This window comes from Pezoporus wallicus, unplaced genomic scaffold (assembly GCF_028554395.1).
Source record: "Pezoporus wallicus isolate ANWC-B61680 ecotype Strahan unplaced genomic scaffold, APGP_CSIRO_Pwel_v1 contig_6484, whole genome shotgun sequence".
Lineage (NCBI taxonomy): Eukaryota > Metazoa > Chordata > Aves > Psittaciformes > Psittacidae > Pezoporus > Pezoporus wallicus.
The window spans coordinates 3,463,844-3,481,433 of record NW_026638903.1 but is presented as its reverse complement, the minus strand read 5'-3'; the positions used below and the strand labels follow the sequence as shown (position 1 = coordinate 3,481,433).

The 17,590-nt window shown below is 39.2% G+C and overlaps 2 protein-coding genes across 6 annotated transcripts in view; one reads left to right on the top strand and one right to left on the bottom strand.

Moving 5' to 3' along the window:
- The window catches only part of CMSS1 (cms1 ribosomal small subunit homolog), a 250,363-nt gene that overhangs the window by 84,155 nt on the left and 148,618 nt on the right, over positions 1-17,590 (top strand). The gene's annotated exons all lie outside the window — the stretch shown is intronic.
- FILIP1L (filamin A interacting protein 1 like) overlaps positions 1-17,590 on the bottom strand; it is a 206,739-nt gene that overhangs the window by 80,935 nt on the left and 108,214 nt on the right. For 2 of the 4 annotated variants that reach the window (XM_057413063.1, XM_057413064.1), the window contains one exon: positions 1,487-1,770. The exons of 1 other annotated variant lie outside the window; for it this stretch is intronic. In XM_057413063.1, coding sequence (XP_057269046.1) covers positions 1,487-1,753 — 267 coding nt within the window. In that variant the 5' untranslated portion in view covers positions 1,754-1,770. Of the gene's footprint in view, positions 1-1,486; positions 1,771-15,185; positions 15,204-17,590 lie in introns of those variants that run through there. One more of the 4 variants, XM_057413065.1, reaches the window with a different exon arrangement.

Genomic DNA, 17,590 nt, shown 5'->3' with positions numbered 1-17,590 from the left:
AATATAATCTCTGTAATCCTTATCATTGCAAAAAAAAAATTAGAAGAGTGATCTTTGTGCATCTTAAATGTTCTGGAATAGGAGAATAATGGTAACTAACTGAAACAATATTAGTTGGATTGACAGCTGATCCTCAGAGATTTGACTTGGCGTTACAGGAGGTGGAAAATCAGGAATAAAATATTACTTGCATTTTTCATTTTTAATGCTTCCTTTAGAATTTCGGATGTGATTTAAAATGTTCATGTCAAGCTCATTGTTTTCCAGGTTTTCATTTCACTCCATTCCAGTTTTAAGTCTTTAGAATTAAAGTGTGTATTTGTGTGTGTTTATGTAACATAAATATATATAAGCAAGCATGTCTTTTTCTGAGAGGAAGAGAACTGTTTTGGAGGAATGTGTGACATCCGAATTTTAATCTAAATTAAGAAAGGGCAGGTGAGCTGGATAGAAGTGCTTTGGAAACACAGAAATTGCTGTTTTTCACAATGAAATGTTCTGTAGAAGTTTGCATTGGATCTACCCTCAGAGACTGGTACATCTATCAAATATTTGTATTGCATGTGTGTTCTCTTAAGCATGTATGTATTATTATGTAAATATATACATATATGTTAAGAATAGAACTACCCAGTTCTACTGTCTAGGTACTACCCTACCTACTGTCTAGGTAATAAACTCTGCAACTGTGTGATACACCCATTTAAGCCACTTTGGCGAGTTTGCTGTTCCCTCTGTGAGCAGTTTTAAGCAGCCATCACAGGCAGTCAGCCTGTCACAGAAGTATTCTTCTCGCTCACTGGAAATCTGGCTCCCACTTCCTGAAATTACACTTGACATGATTAGGCATCATTTACCACTTGGCAGCTGGCCCCTTTTCCAGGAAGAAAAATGCTCATTCTTCAAAATCCAGTATCTTGTGGGTTAAATGGCATGCAACATTCAGGCTGCCTGTTATGTGAAATGGCTGTTTTGATTTTTCTAGCAAAAGATGTTAGAATGGTGTTGAGCTGCTACTTGTTATGTGGCCCATACTGATTTACAGGGAGTAAAGCTCATGACTTCATAGGAGAGGGGAGATAAGAAATAATTAGGTAACAAATCTAAAAGGTCTCTAACATGTTCTCTGTATACATCTTACAGTGACAAATACTTTGTATTCAAAGTACCCTAGAATGGGGCAGCATGAAAGGAAAGTCTTGTGAGTTCTCCACTTTGAGAGTTACATGATTCTTCACAGTGGACCATAAGTGGTTTTAATATGATACAGGTCATGAATAAATTTTATTTGCATTTAGGGGTGGTGTAAAGATCACCTTTTCTGGCTGATAACTATGATTTGCGTTTTTATGTACTTCGCAGTTTATATTCGTCCTTCTGTATGAAATTAGAGTGTTAACATGAAAGCCATGTGTGTTTGCAGTAATTTGGGATGGGGGGAAGAAGCATGTTTTAATCTGGAATATAAAATAAGACAATAAATCACCTGTAATTCACCCTCGAGGACACTAAGAAGAAATAGCAAGTCATCGCAGGAGAGATCCTCCCTTTTCTTGAAAGGACTTCTTTGTTTTTTCTCTCCCTTAGGGCTTCTTAGGATGGTACTGGCTTGGGCTATATCATCCTCCTTCCGCCTTCTTTGCATGTTTTCTCTCCCATTGTAACCAACCTCTTCTTTATAGTGGTATTTTGGCCTTTGCTGGCTCAGCTTTGGTCTGGTTGGGCTTTCTGTGCTGCTACTTCTGGAACGCATGGTTTGTATCTCTCAATCTGAAGGAAGGTGGGGAAAAAAAGTAATTGTTTTAACTAACAGAGACTATAAAAAGATTACCGTAATTTATGTTGGATATTATTCCCTCCAGACTGGTAGTTTTCCCTACCACTCAAGGCTGTCATTTGACAAAAGCTACCAACCTTGTGTAAGCCAACAGGACTGGACTGTGATCCTTGCTTAAGTGAAGTGAGTTTTAACTGGTCTTATGCAGTTGTAACAATTTTCTCCTTTGTATTTACAGTGTCAGCGGCTTTAGCAGTGGTACTGCAGTGCACATCAATGCCAACCGTGTTTCTTATTTGAGAGACAGTGCCTACCTCACCTTTCAGGTAGACACTGTGATGGGGGAAATCTAGGTTTAGAAGGTTTTCACTAGGAAGATCTTTCTGTTCCAGTTTCCTAACATCCCAGCCCTTTCTGTTGAGCCATGTTTTGTTTTTCTCAGTCTATCCACAAAAGTGATCCTCCACTACTACAGTTGTGCAGTTGCATTCACCATGTTTGGCAAAATGTAGGGGTTGGCACATGCAGACTGCATGGTAAACACGCTCTCCCCACCACCACCGCCCCCCCAAAACCAAATGACCTTGCTGATGTTCATGGTGTCTGCTGCCTTCCGATAACCATGTAAATATGAAACCTTACTACTTCTTTAGTGCTAGACACTGACACTCTAGAGGTATTAGTACCTGGCTGAAGGGACACCTGTCCTAACTAGGCTTCTTTAAAGTGCCACTGTTAAGTAAACATATTGTAATGCCTTTGCAGATAAATGACTAATACTGTACAAATATTAACTTCAGGAACTCTGTTTTGCTTATTGCCACTCAGATTAAGGTATGAATGGATTGTAGTCCACTTCTACAGGAAAACAGAGGTCATAGATACCGTCTAGTAGACAAAAGCCTGAAACGTGTGATTCAAAGGTGAAATTAAACATGTTCCAAATACAAATAAAGCACATTTTTTCTTATTAAACTGCAAAGCTAATTGCTGAAAGGTCCAGAAAATTATTATGGCCTGTTGTAGTCAGGAGAGGAAGAGGTTCATACCTTTTCAAGCATTTTGAGCTGGCTGCACCTGGAAACAGGATCCTGAACTTGAAAGGACAGTAGTCTCAATGATCCTGCCAAGAAGGATGCCCTCCCCTATGTTTTCTCTTACACTGTACACATGCTGTTGGCTACAGGGCCTCATGCCACACGGTTTTCACAGCTGCAGAGGCCTAGCCGTGACTCCCTTTTAAGCTTGTCCTGTCTAATTCTTAATCAGGTAGAGCAGTCCTTTTTACACTGGCAAAAGGCACTTATTCCCTGAAGAAGCCACCTGACCTGTCAAATAGGTTATCCCGCTATGGAGATGGAACCTTTGCAGTGCCCCAGAGTGGATTTTTCATCTTTTCTTGTTGAGCAGAGTTTTTATGTATGCTTTACTTGTATTCTGTTCTGGCATTCCTGAGTGCCAGTGCCTGCTGTTGAATCTGCTGATGCAAATATTTATCTGTATTAGCAATTAATATGAATAGTTAGCAATTGTACTGGCATACTTAATGTATGCTTTAAGAATTATATTTTTTTATTGGTACTTGAATGTTGCTGACAAGAGAGACATGAATACTCTGGTGCCTTATGAAATTATTCCTTCTCTGTTGGTTTATTTAAGCCTTCTTATTGTCTGTATATTGACTGTTATTTGTAGTGTTGTCTGTTTACATGAGGATGTGAGTGCTAATGTGGTTGTCAGAAGATGTAGGTGTGAGTAACAGAAGGACAATTCATAGCTTCAAATTACCATAGTGTAGCTGCTCATGCAGCAAGAAAGACTCAGAAATGGACAAAAATAAAAGTGCCATACACCTGTCTCAAAACTCCTCACTGCCTTTGAATTTACAGACCCCTTGGATGTGGCACCATCTAAGGGACTAACCCTCAAAGTGCACCTGACATTTTGGACAGAGTATCACCTGCTGTGTCATGCCCTTGGACCATGGGAGAAAGATGATCCATTCTATAGTCCAGAGGATGCTGAGCTTTTCAAAGTTATTAAGCCCTTAAATGGTGGTTATGTACAGAGTGTAATTTGAAATTTTCTAGCTGTATGTTTTGGTATGTAGGGTTATTTTCTACTCTGAACAGCTCTTCCTGTGTTCTTCAAAGTTAATGAAGAGCAACTGTTGTTTTTTTGTTTGTTGGGTTGTTGTTTTTTTTTAAAAGTAAAAATATTAATAGGAACATAACATTTGTGAGTATCGGTTGTCTCATGGCACCTAAAAAGGTGTTTCATCCCCCTGGAGTGCAGGTTTTCACAATTACGCTAATGAGTGGCAAAGTTGCCTTTTTGCTTGTATGTGTCTTAGCTGCATTTGGCTTTAAATTACGTATTGATAGGGTCTGTGTACGAGACCGCTGTCTTGCAAAAAAGAGGTAAGTAATCCTTCTTATAACAGGGACTATAGGTCACAGGGTCTTTGTGATTTCTCCTGGGGGACCAACTCACGCATCTTGCGACAAACTGCTGCACAGAAGCTAACTTAAGCCCTGTTTTTCTATACCACCACTAAAAGATACCTTAGAAAATGGTAAACAACAACTGCTAAGGAAGAAGCAAGCAGGTGAAATGTGATAGATCATGTGCCTTGTGATTGTGATCTTTCATTTGTTTTGGCTCAATTACCAGGATTGTAGCTACATGAACAAAAGAAACAAGGATACTTGTCAGCATTTTTGTATGATGCTTTGCATACCATCTAGGCAATAACTGATGGCATCAAAAATGAAAGAAGATTGAAAGGGACCATCCAGAGCATGAAGTTACATCTCCTGAAATCACAGATCACTGTGCAGTGAATACTTAAGAGTTTAGTTTACTGTAAGTGTGCTAATAGAGGAGCACAAGGCCCGTGTGCTGCACTATTGTTCTTTCCTTTGCGTTATGAGGTATCTGTTTTACTGAAGATTTTGCAGTGGGATGTTGCTTGATGTCACGAGCTGTTGGTTCTCAGGCTCATCAGATTCAGTGTAGCTTGGTAGACTGGTTCCAGATTCAAACTGGAGTAAGGGTAGGTTACATGAAACATTGTGCTAAATGAAATTATTGCAAGTATCGTACTCAGCAAAGTTTGAATCTATTCTCAGTGTTCATGTTCTCGTTCTTTTAGTAGTTTGTTTTCTGTTCTCTTTTTTGAAAGAGCTTGCTCATCTTTGAATATGTATGCTGTCCTGCTGTATATAAAGGAGAAATTTTCCTCTCCTTAGTGATAATAAGCAAGTAATCTGAGGGATCAAAATATACTTTTCTGAAGAGCCAGATGAATAAATGATCAAATGTTTCTATGATGTTAACTTGGTCTCCACCCTCTCAGTCATATTCTGAAGGAGATGAAACCATTTGTCTCTTTGGCAGCAGTGAACAAGCAGGTGGTTCAGAAATCCCCGCACTTCTGTGGGAAGGACTGAAATATCCTTCAGAGATTACTTCATCACAGACACTGTAGGGTTTTAAGAGACATCCTTTTTTTCCCATCCATTTTTCCCTTTAGTATTTTCTCCTTAGTCAGTGATTGATTTAGGAGCTAACAAAATCCCTCACAGGACAAAATCTTCCCTTAATCCCTGTGTAAGGATCCTGAATAGTTGAGAACTTTAGTTTCTTCCAAAAATCTGTACCTAAGCAAGGAATTACATTTTTCTGGTTTTTAACATCCCTTAAAGGAGTATGACAATCCTTTTGATTTTCTGAAATTGATAGGATTCCTGCCAACAGACTGAATTTTAAAAGGAGTTAAGATTGCTCAGCATCCAAAGTAATGGGAGAATGCAAAGCACATGATACATTTTGGAGCCCTTTGCCCATCACTACAAACATGGCTGGGACAAGAAAAAAGGTGGTATCACTTTAGTTGCCACAGGGCTGCAGGACTTTTCTTCTTTTCCTGTGTAGCAGGAACTTTTTTAAGCATCATGTTTAGCTTGGTGACACACATACATGCCTAAGGAGAAAATAATCTCCTGTCCTTATTCTTCTGCTTTCTTGTGTGGTTGTGTGCCAGGTAGTATCCAAGCATGGAAAGGGGCTTTTGGCTATGCGACATCATGTCCTCCACCAGAGAAAGCAGTGGGTTTGTCTTGTTCTCCCTCTGTAGTCCTGATGTGGCCTGCGGGACAGCAGTTGATCTGTGCTGAACCTCGGGAGAAGATGGAAAAGTCTTCTTATTAATTGGAATCCCAGGATCTGGCCATTTCACAGCATCACTGAACCTTTTCTGGAACTGATGCCTTCTGACAGAATGTGTTTAGGACTTTCATCCTTCCCCTGACTGGGAATACATTGCTTTGTTGTAAATTTGCACCACTTCTAAAGAGGCCATACAGGCCTTCCTTTTAGGTAGGCTGCTTTACTGTTTTCCATTTGCAGTGGTTTCTATCCATTGGGATGTTCTGTCGTACCATGGCTGATTGTCACATTTGGGCTGCGCTCTTATTCACAGTAGACTCTTGTGCTATTTTAGTGCATAGGCTGGGCAGTAAATGAGAGAAGACTCCTTTAATGAGTTCCTCACCCAGGGGCTCTTGGGATAAGTGGTTGTTTCCATCCTGGCATACAAACTGCAAAATTAAGCAGGTTATCTGGGAAAGCTGGTGCAGGAGTGCTTACCTATGTAGCCTGGTACACCTGTTGGCATGTGGAGTTACAGGGGTCAAGCAGGAGAATTACCAGTCTGTTTCCCCTCTTGCATGATCTTGTCAAATGTTTGTCTTTGAGGTGCTTGGGGATCCTGCCAGAATGGCAATTTCTCAAATGGGAAGAAAATCTGGATTCAACCAAGGATGTAAACACTCCCAGACAGGAAAAGTTGTATGTTTGAGAATCGGATGTCATTTTTGTGCTGGTTTATGCTCATCTGACCACAACTCAGATTTCTCGTCCCTTGGAGGCAGGAAGCCTCTTCTGAGATGCCTTTTGAACTGTGTTAGAGAGTTGTCATATTACTCTGCTAACAGTAAAGGTACTGTGACATTTCCACCATCTGTTGTCTCCTCCTTCCCTTTCCAGTCCTGTAGTGTTGTGCGCATATGCAGTGATTGTAGTTAGGTAAGATCTTCCCAAGTACATTTTGCATATGAGGTTTGTACAGGCTTTAGAAGGCTGCATCTGTGTGGGAGGTTTTCACCAGGTCCTTTGGAAGAAGGACATTGACATCGTTGTCAGCTGTCTGTCATTTCAGTATTGGCATGTGAATTTGTGATCTGGTCTTCACTCTTGTAATGTCTCTCTATATATACACACACACATCACAGGACATTATTCCTGGAAGTAGAGAAAAGAGCCTTCACCATGTGGCCAGTTGCTAGTTTTGCAGCTCTGATCTCAAATTCAGCCCTTCCTGATTAACTGATGAGATTAACTGATCTCAGCCTATCTCCTGCTGATGCTGAGACTGTGTTTTCCCAGATATTTGACTTCATACTGTGACAATTTTAATCATGCCCATTCACTTTGCTGTGCCTGAAAGCATAAGCTGCTTGCTTGGACCATACTTGAAATTTTCATATTAGGAAAATATGGTTAGGAACATATACTTCTAGTGAGGGATGTCAAACCTTTTTCTAAACAGGGTTCTTCAGATGGTCCATAAAACCAAGTGGTTTGGGTACTACACCTCCTTGTGATGATCCATAGGAAAAATCAAGAGTTTGGGAGTTTGGGCTCTCTCCTGTATCACATAGAATTTTAATTTTTTATTTTTTTGTTTTTTTTTCAAAACTGGGCAGCTCTTCTGAAATCTGAAATGGAGACCTGGATTCTTCAGAGGTTACAGCTCAAAGATTAGTACTTTGAGAGTTTTTTGTCATGGGCTGATTTTTCCTTGTCTCTGGTCACACCTTGGAACAGTTTCTGACCATAGTTAACGCTCAGAGGTACTGGCATTACTTTTTCCTCCTGCTAAATCCTTTGTCATCCTCAGGAATGTAGCTCACCTAGTTTGTGGTCCAGCATTTAAGAAAATTACAGTATATTTATTACATTATATGTATACAGTTTATGTACGAAATAGGTTAGATACAGTAGATTTCTTTGAGGTGATTTGTCTTCTTGGTGAGGTACTACACGTCTCAAGGACACAGTGTGCAGCTGAGGTTTGAGTTGTAGTTGGAAAATGTCTCTGAAGTTGTATATAGAATCATAAAATGATTTGGTTTGGAAGGGACCTTAAAGATCATCTAGTTCCAATCCCCCGACACTGCTAGGGACTCCTTCCACTAGACCAGGTTGCTCTAAGCCCTGTCCAACCTGGCCTTGAACACTGCCAGGGATGGGGCAGCCACAGCTTCCCTGAGTAACCTGTGTTGGTGCCTCACCACCCTCATAGTGAAGAATTTCTTTCCAATATCTAATCCAAACCCGCCCTCTTTCAGTTTAAAGCTATTCCCCTTTGTTCTGTCCCTACATGCCCTTGTAAGTCCCTCTCCAGCTTTCTTGTAGGCCTGTTTTGACACTGGAAATCTTACATGCGCGGTTGCCACAATGTGCTGCTGCAGGGCAACACCACTAGTATAATCCCATGTTTCCATGGGTTCAAAAAGTGGAGGAGAGATCAAAATAGCTAGAATTTCTTTAACTTTCTACTTCTGTAAGTTGAGGGCTGTGGGGAATTTTGTGCAATTATACTGAATTGCTTCTGAGAGGTTAATATGGGTAACTTTTTCTCAGCTTCCTTGAATTTAGGGGATTTTTCTCTTTCTAAAGTAAAATGCTCCACATTCAGTTTGTAATTAGACACTAAAAGTGGATTATTTATAAAGATTTCTACTAGAGAGATTTTTGTTGCATGTGAAAAAATGTTACTATAAGATTGGGTAGATCTTAGTATTTGAAAAGGTAAACTGCAGTGTTGTTATCTTGCAGTTGTCTGTATGACAGATTTTTATTGGTAAAGTGCACTGAAATAAAACTCAGCTTCTCTGATTTCAATACATGAGTTTAGTTTCCAGGTATAGAATTTTCCTTTTTTATGAGCATAAGAAACAGTTATCATTATTTAATACAATGTTTGAGGTTTAATTCTTACTCAGCTGCTGTAAGTTTTCCTCACTGTGGCTGTGTCTCAAGTCTTTCTGCAGGCACCAGTTTTTGTGAAATCTGTGGAAGTGTCAGTATCTTGCTCTCTCTCTCGCGCTTGTTTGAAACTTCAGTTGGCCTTTTCCCAGAATCATCTGTTGTGGGGGTATTCATGAAGCTGAAGGGTAGCATATTTAGACTTGTGAAACAAAAGTTTTTTTACATTTTGCATAACATGTTTCTGTAAATCCCCCAGGCAATACCTAAAGCAGAGTATTTGAGGACTTGAGGGGGGACTATATATCTATTTGTAAAATAACAATATGCAAGATTGAAAACAGAAAGGAAAAAAAACAAAACCAAGTGGTTTTAGGTTTGGGGTTTCAGAATAGGCCAAAATTTACTGTATGGTAGGCCACACACCTTCTGCCTACTGAATGGTGTAGTTTGTGGTTTCTTTGGGGGGATATTTCAGTTTGGATTTGTTTTTTTTTTTTGGGGTGGGGGCAGAGAGGCTTGAAACTTTACTGAGGGTTTTTACTGGCTTTTGGTTTATGTTCTGCAGGTTATTGATCTGATCTAGCTTTTACACACCTCTATCTCATTTTTGATTCTTTCATATGAGATCCATGCACCTCTCAATACTTCCATTTCTGTCTTTTGCTCTCCCCTTTCTTACTAAAGACTTACTAATCAAAATCTTATAGAGGTCCTGGTGAAGATTAGTATCTCCTTGTGCCAAACTTGGTGCAAACTTATCTGAACGTGTTGCTCAGCAACTCAGTGCTTTTGTGCAAGTACATGACAGTTTTGGCAGAGTTTAAAATCCAGAAGTTTCTCAGCGCACAAGGCTCTCTAAATGCTCACAAGCAATGTGTTTGCTTGTCTCCTAGCTGGCAGGTATGTGTCCTTGCTTGAACATGCTTTTGATAAATGGGTAACCTGCAATAATATACACTGTTGCCCATACTTATTTTGCTGTCCTCAGCAGACCTGTTATAGCCAAAATCCTATCACCAGGTTATAAGGTTACCAAGTGTGGTAACCTTATAAATATTTCAAGGTGAATTTTGTGATACCAGGTTAAAAAAATATAATTATGAGAAAAAAGAAAGTCCCTTTTTTCGTAATTCCCTCCCACTTCCTGGACCTTCCTGTCACCCCAGAATGCGAACTTTTAATGTTCTATAGTAATAATCTAAGTGGAATTAAAAGTACTATTAATTGAAGGTTTTTCTTACAATGTTTTTGATAGCATAACATAGCTCTTAATTTTAAAACTATTTTTCAAATTATTGAGAAGCAAACTACAAATTTTATGAAGAGAAGTCTGTAAGAAAAAAAAGAGAAAAGTAGCTTGTGCAGTGTGGTGGAATTTTTACATCTCTGACTTCACTAATTAACTTTCCCTACACATACACATGCGTGTATACAAACACCACTTCAGGTGGCCAGTGTGTCTATTATAATATGGTCCCTCCTTTCTGATGAAAGACATATTGTCTCTGGCAAAGAAGTGCTTGTGACCAACAGCCTTTTTGTGTGCCCTTAAACATGCTGGTAACGTAGTGTAACATCATTTTGAAAAGCAGCCTAAAATCACAATTCGCTAAAGAGTATCTAATTGAAGAAATAGAATGTTATGATATTATTAGCTATACAGCTGGGGGTGAAAGAGAAGGAAGAAAGCAATGGTAGTTCTTGTATTTCACTTTGTGTGTGCCTCCATATGCACACATATAACATTTTAAATAATGTGTTTGTATACCAGGTGTGTGTCTGTGTAATTCTTTTGTGCTTTGGTGCATGTGGCAAATACAAAATAAATGGTCTTTTATAAGCTTTCAGCAAAAGAGCAGTAGTACGCACAGCTGAAGTACCTTGCTTTTGTTTTCAATGAAATATGTATGGCTAGTAAGCAAGGACTATCTGGTACATGATACCTAGTGTAAGTTAATTTCTTATCCCACGGTAATTGATCTCGGTATCCAAAACCCAAATTTCTTAATCCTTGCAGCCATGTCCATTTCTGTTTTATTCTTTTTTTGAATCTGGTTGGTGTTTGCATACATCCATGAGTCATGAAATAGGCATCTGAAACCACAGTGAGGACTAGAGAATAAAAATGTATACCTTCAAAGTGAGTATATATGAATTTTCTTCAAGGGTAATTTTGACAAGCATAGCTTTTTTGAGACATTTTTTGTGTGGGAGTGTTCACCTCATTGTTGCTTTTCCCCACACATGAAAATAAACCACAAACTTTTACATATCCTGAGAAAAGTTTCTTCAAAGAAAGATCAAAAGTCTCTACTAACATCTGAGGAAGCTGCATGGCTGCCTCTCTTGTGAACTCATGTCTGTGGAGTTGGCTAGGACAATCAAGATCATTATTCCATTGATTTGATCATTTGCAACCTGCTCCAAGAAGAGATGCCTTGTTTGGAGAAGGAGGAGGTGGGGGAATCCACAGGTGCCCCTGATTTTACCAAGACAGACATGAATAAAATAACTTTTCAAAACCAACCCTGCTGTTTTTCCCACTATATTGTGTGGGAAGCCCTACTTCAGACAGTTGTCTTTCGCAGTCCCATGTTTAGGACTTCTTTATAAGAATGAGCTGATTGATATTTTAAAATACACAATTTTATCTTCTTTTGAGGCTATTGGAGTTACGTGACATGTCCAGATAAGGCTTTCACTGCAATTGTAGGTCTGATTTTTTTTGTCTGTTTGCTTGCTTAGTATCAGTTTGATTTGTCCAAAAATCTTTTTGTCTGTTTTTTGCATCTAAGCAACACAGAAAACATATTAGCCAAGCTTTGAAATTCTGTGAACTTCTCCCTTATCTGGAATTCCCCACCTTTAGACAGCTTTGTGGAAAATAGCTTAATTTCTTTTTCCTAAGCCCTGGGTTTTCTTTCCTACATTAATGTCAGTTTGCCTTCATGAACTTCATCTTTTATACTTCAGACCAATTCTTTAAGTGCTGTGTCTGATATCAGACAGTACTTAACTCATAGAAGCTGTTGAGAACTGCATTTCTTTTTTGAAGAATTTTACTGGTTTTGTCATGCTGGCACAAAGCATCTATGAACAAGGACTAGGTAGGACTTTAGGCTTGTATCTAAACCTAGGATTTCTGAGTTGGTTTGGGTTTTTGTTTGGGGCTTTTTTTTGAGGGGTAGTGGTGGTTTTGATTGTTGTTTGTTTGATTGTTGTTTTAAGCCAAACTTTTTCGTACTGTCCCCATACATTATTACATTCTGCTACAATCTAGAAACCAGACAGTAATCTCTGGATTTTCTGATCAGAAATTAAATCACTCAAGGTTGTTTTTTTTTCTAGTTTTTACGGTTTTCTTTTAGCTGTGGACTGGGTTTTCCTTATATATACTAAAGTTCAGGTCTTTATTGTATTCTGCAATTTGGTACTTTGTGTTCCTGTGTTGAAGAAATACTGAGTTTTTCTTTGTGTTCTGGAGTACAAAAGCAGTGTGATATCACATTATTTTCTCCTTGCTTTCTTGTCTCATTAATGGCAATACCTAAGCATATAACAGTAGGCTAACATTTTTTCTGACTGTGATAGTATTTAGTTGTGCAAGAAATCAGCCCTGGCATTTTCCAACTGCAACTACAAAATAGCAACATGCAGATGGCCATGGAAGATTCCTTTCCCCACTCCCCACACCCACTTTCTCCATATTTAATATCAAAGAGAAAAATTTGGGTAAATCAGATAAATATCCTAAATCATTCTTTCCCAGGAGTTTAATGGAAGCAAAATCTCTCTCAGATCTTCAGTCCGCTCACTGTAACCTTTCTATACAGATGAAACCTTATTTCCTGTGGGACAGAGGTTTTAGGTTCCTGGTGTTAGTGAAGGGATGCTGACATCTGGGTGAATGGCATGAATTCTCTCCTCACCTCTGAGCTAGGAGTCCTGGCTCAGTACAGTGCCTTGTAAACCCCTCATCTAACTCCACATATGCTGCCTGTGGGCTCTTGCTGTGATTTATGGTGGCAAGTTGCATGTTTTTGACAAGAGTGCCCTAGAGTCACAAGGTGCTCTTAAGAAATATAGAAAACTTTGATTTCTAGGCTTTAGTGGAAGTGCAGGTCAGTGTTGCATCGGTATTTTGAATCAAAAATCTTTTTCCAACAGGAATGTGTATTTCTTTTTGTTGTTTTGGAGGCTTTTTGTTGTTTTCTTTGTGTTTAATTAGTCTTTTGTTCTTACTTGTTCTTACCTATTGACTTTGCGGCAGGAGGATTTTTTTCATTATCTGGTGCTTGTTCACCTCCACACAAATGAGCACAAAGGAAACATGATCTTCCAGGTAGATTCTCAAGTCAACTTTGTAGTTCTTTATTTCTTTGAAGAATCTTTTTTTCATTAAGATTGTTTATTGCCTTAAATAAGCCAAAGTCAAATTCTGACTTTGAGTGGTGGCTTATTATTTTTTCATATTGTTCATACTCATTGGTAACTGTGTCTGCCAGGAAAATGTGAAAAGCACAGTTTGAATAGTAACTGTACATAGTGAAATTAATTTTAGTACATGTTCAGATTACAGGTTTTACTAGCCACAGCATTTGGTATTATTTATTATAATGGCTTACAGTTTTGGACCTTCAGCTCCCGTAGGAATATACCCTGTTCTGATGACGCAACTTTTGGCAAATGCAATAAAAATGCACTGGAAACAACAGCTTTCTAATAGGAAATTTCTTAAAAGCAGTCAAGTTAAATTGCCTCCTCACAGAAAGAGAAGCGGAATGGAGGTCAGTGAGCCAAGTAGATGTACCTCATCTGTGTCCCTGCCTGTGCTTTCTTCTCCTCAGCCCTATCTTCCCCTTGTTTGAAATTTGGTCTTGAGGCCGTGATCTGTGCTTTGGCATAGGACGAATGGAGAGAATCATATATTCCTTTCATTGCTACATAAGGACCCCACAATTTTGCTACATGAGGTTTGTATGTAAAAGCAAATGTTGATATGTGTCTGCAGCTGTGACTTCGCCCTGGTTTTGATTATACTGTAGCTGAATCCTTGGAGGGGAAGGGCAAGGCATGCTCGAGAGGTGACTTTAAAGCACATACCATTGTTTGTTCCTCTCTTTGTTTTAACCCTTGTTCAAATAAAATATAGCTGTGGCCAGTTGCTAGCCCAGTGGCTAGTGGCAGCTGAGGAAAGGGATTTTGCAGACATAAATGGATGCATGTATATAACCGTATTACAAGGGTCTGATGTTCAGAGAGGTCCTAAGGGAACACACTAAAGCCTGAATGCCCTCTTCCCCATCCCCACCCATCTAAAGTACTATCTGAAAAGGCCAGTTCAAACACCTGATTAACCTTTTGGAAGAATGGTAATATTATAGCAGAGTCTTTGTATTGCCAAGCTTAGTTGCTTTCATCAGTTGTCCTGTATTTTGCTGGAGCTCTACATGCATGTTGATGCTGGAGAGACTTGGCAGAAAGCTTGTCCACCTGCCTCTGTGATGGCCAGTGACAAAGAGCATGGAACTAGGCAGAGGCAAGGTGGGACACACAGGGGATGCAGTAGGGACCTTTTTGCTGCCTCTCTTTAGCCCTGGAATTATGGGAGGATTTGGGAAGGAGCCTGCTCCCTGTACAGCAAGCATCATAAATGGGTTGATCTGGCAGGAGGGTGATGTTAGAGTTGCTTTTTTTGATCTCGGTAGCAATTTTATTGTGTTCCTACTGGTGTTTTCCTGGCAGCTGAGAACAGGTCAGCAGCTTTTTAGGTGTGTTAGGGGGGGCATGGACAGGTGACTATAAATGTTTGCATTTAACATGCAAGTCCTTCCTAGAGAAGCAGTGAGTCATATCCTCCAGGCACAGAGGGCCTCCTTAGAACTGCCGTGTATTAAGACTTCACTGAAATTAATCTGAAGCTAATATTTAGCTCTTGAAAGCACCATGACACTTAAATAGTGCTAATTTGTTATACATGAAGTCAGCAGGTTAATGCCATTTCTTAAAGTACCTGTGTGTACCTCATCTTCTGAACATATCCTCCTAATTCTGTGTTACATAGGTACACACATCTCTCCAGGACACATTTTAAAAAAAACATGTAAGTTTGCTTGTGAGCATTTGCTTAACATCAAAAAAAAAAGTAGTAATTCCAAAGCAGCCCCTCGTTTGATTTTTTGAGTGGTTGTAAAGGAGTCATTTTAACACACAGCAGGTGTATGTAGTGATCTTATGTTCCCATAGTGTTTACATTCTTTCTCTAAGAGGATAATTTTTCTTAGCACTCTTCCAATCAATTCTGTTTTGAATGAGTAAGTATTTAAAAGTCTTAACACTGGAGTTAATTTACCTTGATTGAGACAATACACAGCCCTGAATAGCTAGTTGTTCCTCTGTGTAAGCAATTCTATTGGAGGAATGATCAGAGATCCTAACACTCTTCTGGCACCAGAATGTTAGGTTTTCTGCTCACATAAATTTCTGGAGATAAAGGAAAGGCTTTAAAATGAAAGGCTTTAAAATATGTCCTCCATCATTTAATACCAAATGCCCGGTAAACATCAGAGTGCATATGGTAGGATTCTGCAAGCTTTCCTTGTGCATTAAAGTCTGTGGGGCTGCGTGTGTCAGAGACCGGATTACAGAGTTGGGGACTGTTGTGTAACATAACTAATATGCTAGTTATACTGCTAGTATAACTCGGACTACATGTATTTTCCTTTAAATATAGTCTGGCCAGTCACAAAATGTGACATTTCTAAAGGTCTGTTTTTAACACAAGCATATTCATTAATTAAAGTAACAGATCTAGAGACAGCAAGGTGTTCTCTCCTTACTTTAAGTTTTAATCATTTTCTTGCCATGTAGCCTTGAAAAGAAGAGAATGAGGAAAAAACCTGACCAACCAATCAAAACCTCACGAAGAAACCCAACAAACATAAAATTCAATGGGAGAGGGAAAGGTATGTTCATCATACCTGAGAAGTAAAACTGTTGCCCTGTTTGGCTTTTTAGGGTTGAACTGAAGGAAAACAAGGGAGAAATGCATATATATATATATATATATATATATATATATATATATGGTTTTCTGAGGTAGGTTGTGGCTCATAACACTGGTATTTAAAATGGTATTGCTGTCATTATTTTGTACAGGTTCATCGTTAATTTCTTAGCTGGCATGAGATGAAGACAATCTGTGTGTTTATCCTCAGAGCATTTGCATAGTGAAATTGTTTTTGTCATAACTTCAGCTTCTTGTAAATTAGAGCTGCAGAGTTGAAACCCATCTCTTTAAGGTTAGTTAGTGATTTCTTTACAGTGTACGTGGCCCTGGACAAATGCTTCAACAGTAAATAGTAGTGCCTCTTGTTTCAGGAAATAGAATTAAATTTGAGTAGTTTAAAGTTGCCCTTCAAATAAGTCAAATATCTTGATTTTTTTTTTTTTTTTCCTGCTCATCAGAAGAGTTAAGTAAAATCTTCAGTCTTTTTTTGATACAATGAAAATAGCCTTTTGCAAATTGATGTTCTAGTTTTAGTGTTGCTTTATTTGAAGAATGATATGTACAACTTCGTAATGTGCTGTTAGGTCCTAGACAGGGTTCCTAAATGACACTGAAAAAATTGATAGTCATTATTCACAAACCTGATCATCTTTACCTTACCACATCTGCATTGCACATTTCAAAATGAAGTTGTTGCTAAGAGGGTATTAAAATGCATTTCTTAGGGGTCTGAGTGATGACAAAACCTTATAGCAAATTCTTGTTCTTGTGGTGTTCCTCATATATCTTGTAAATCAACATTATCCAGTTGATATCCTGTATGTGTTGTGATCAACAGGATTTCTCAGAGATGTGGGGTTTTAAGGTTCTGAACTAGATACAATTCAGTTTAGCAGGTTGAACTTGATCCTAAATGATTACTATTGTTCAGGGCCCGTAAAAATAGTTTGGAGGCTTAGTCAGAACTACAGTAATAAATGTAGTGAGCAGGCTTTGAAAAAAATTTAAGAACAGGATCCTGTGAAGTTATACAGGCCACCTGTGCAAGACGTAACCCTGTGGAGATTTAAGGCTGCCTTCCCAAAGGGCTTGTACAGTATTTGTAAGAAATAGCGTTGTTGAATTTGCAGCTGCCTTGTTAAGCATGGACCTGGTCATCTGCTTCATGGCTTGGCAGGTACAGCAAAGACAATGTTTCAGCCATCAACTAGAGCCTACAAGGATGCCAGAGAGAGACTCTTCATCAGGGACTATAGTGATAGGACAAGGGGTAATGGATTTAAACAGGGAATATTCAGGTTAGATATAAAGAAGTTCTTTGCTGTCGGTTTGGTGAGGTACTGGAACGAGCTGCACAAGGAAGTTGTGAATGCTCCATCCCTGGCAGTGTTCAGGGACAGGTTGGACGGGGCCTTGAGCAACCTGGGTCTAGTGGGAGGTGTCCCTGCCTGCAGTGGGGTTGGAACTAGATGAGCTATTAGGTCCTTCCCAACACTAACCATTCTGTCATTCTGTGATTCTAACTAACTGAAATGATGGTGTTTGCTGGCGCTGCTCTAGGGGTACCACAGGCCCTTGCTGTACCCCTTGTCCCGGTTAGGCAGTCCAGCCTGGTTCCAAGTTTGGTGTTGGAGTGCAGAGGACCTCTGCACCCACTAACCAGCTGCCCTAGGGACAGCAGGATGGCCTGGAAAGATGAAGGAACAAGAGAATATCAGGAGTGAGGAAAGAAACCCATGGCAATACAT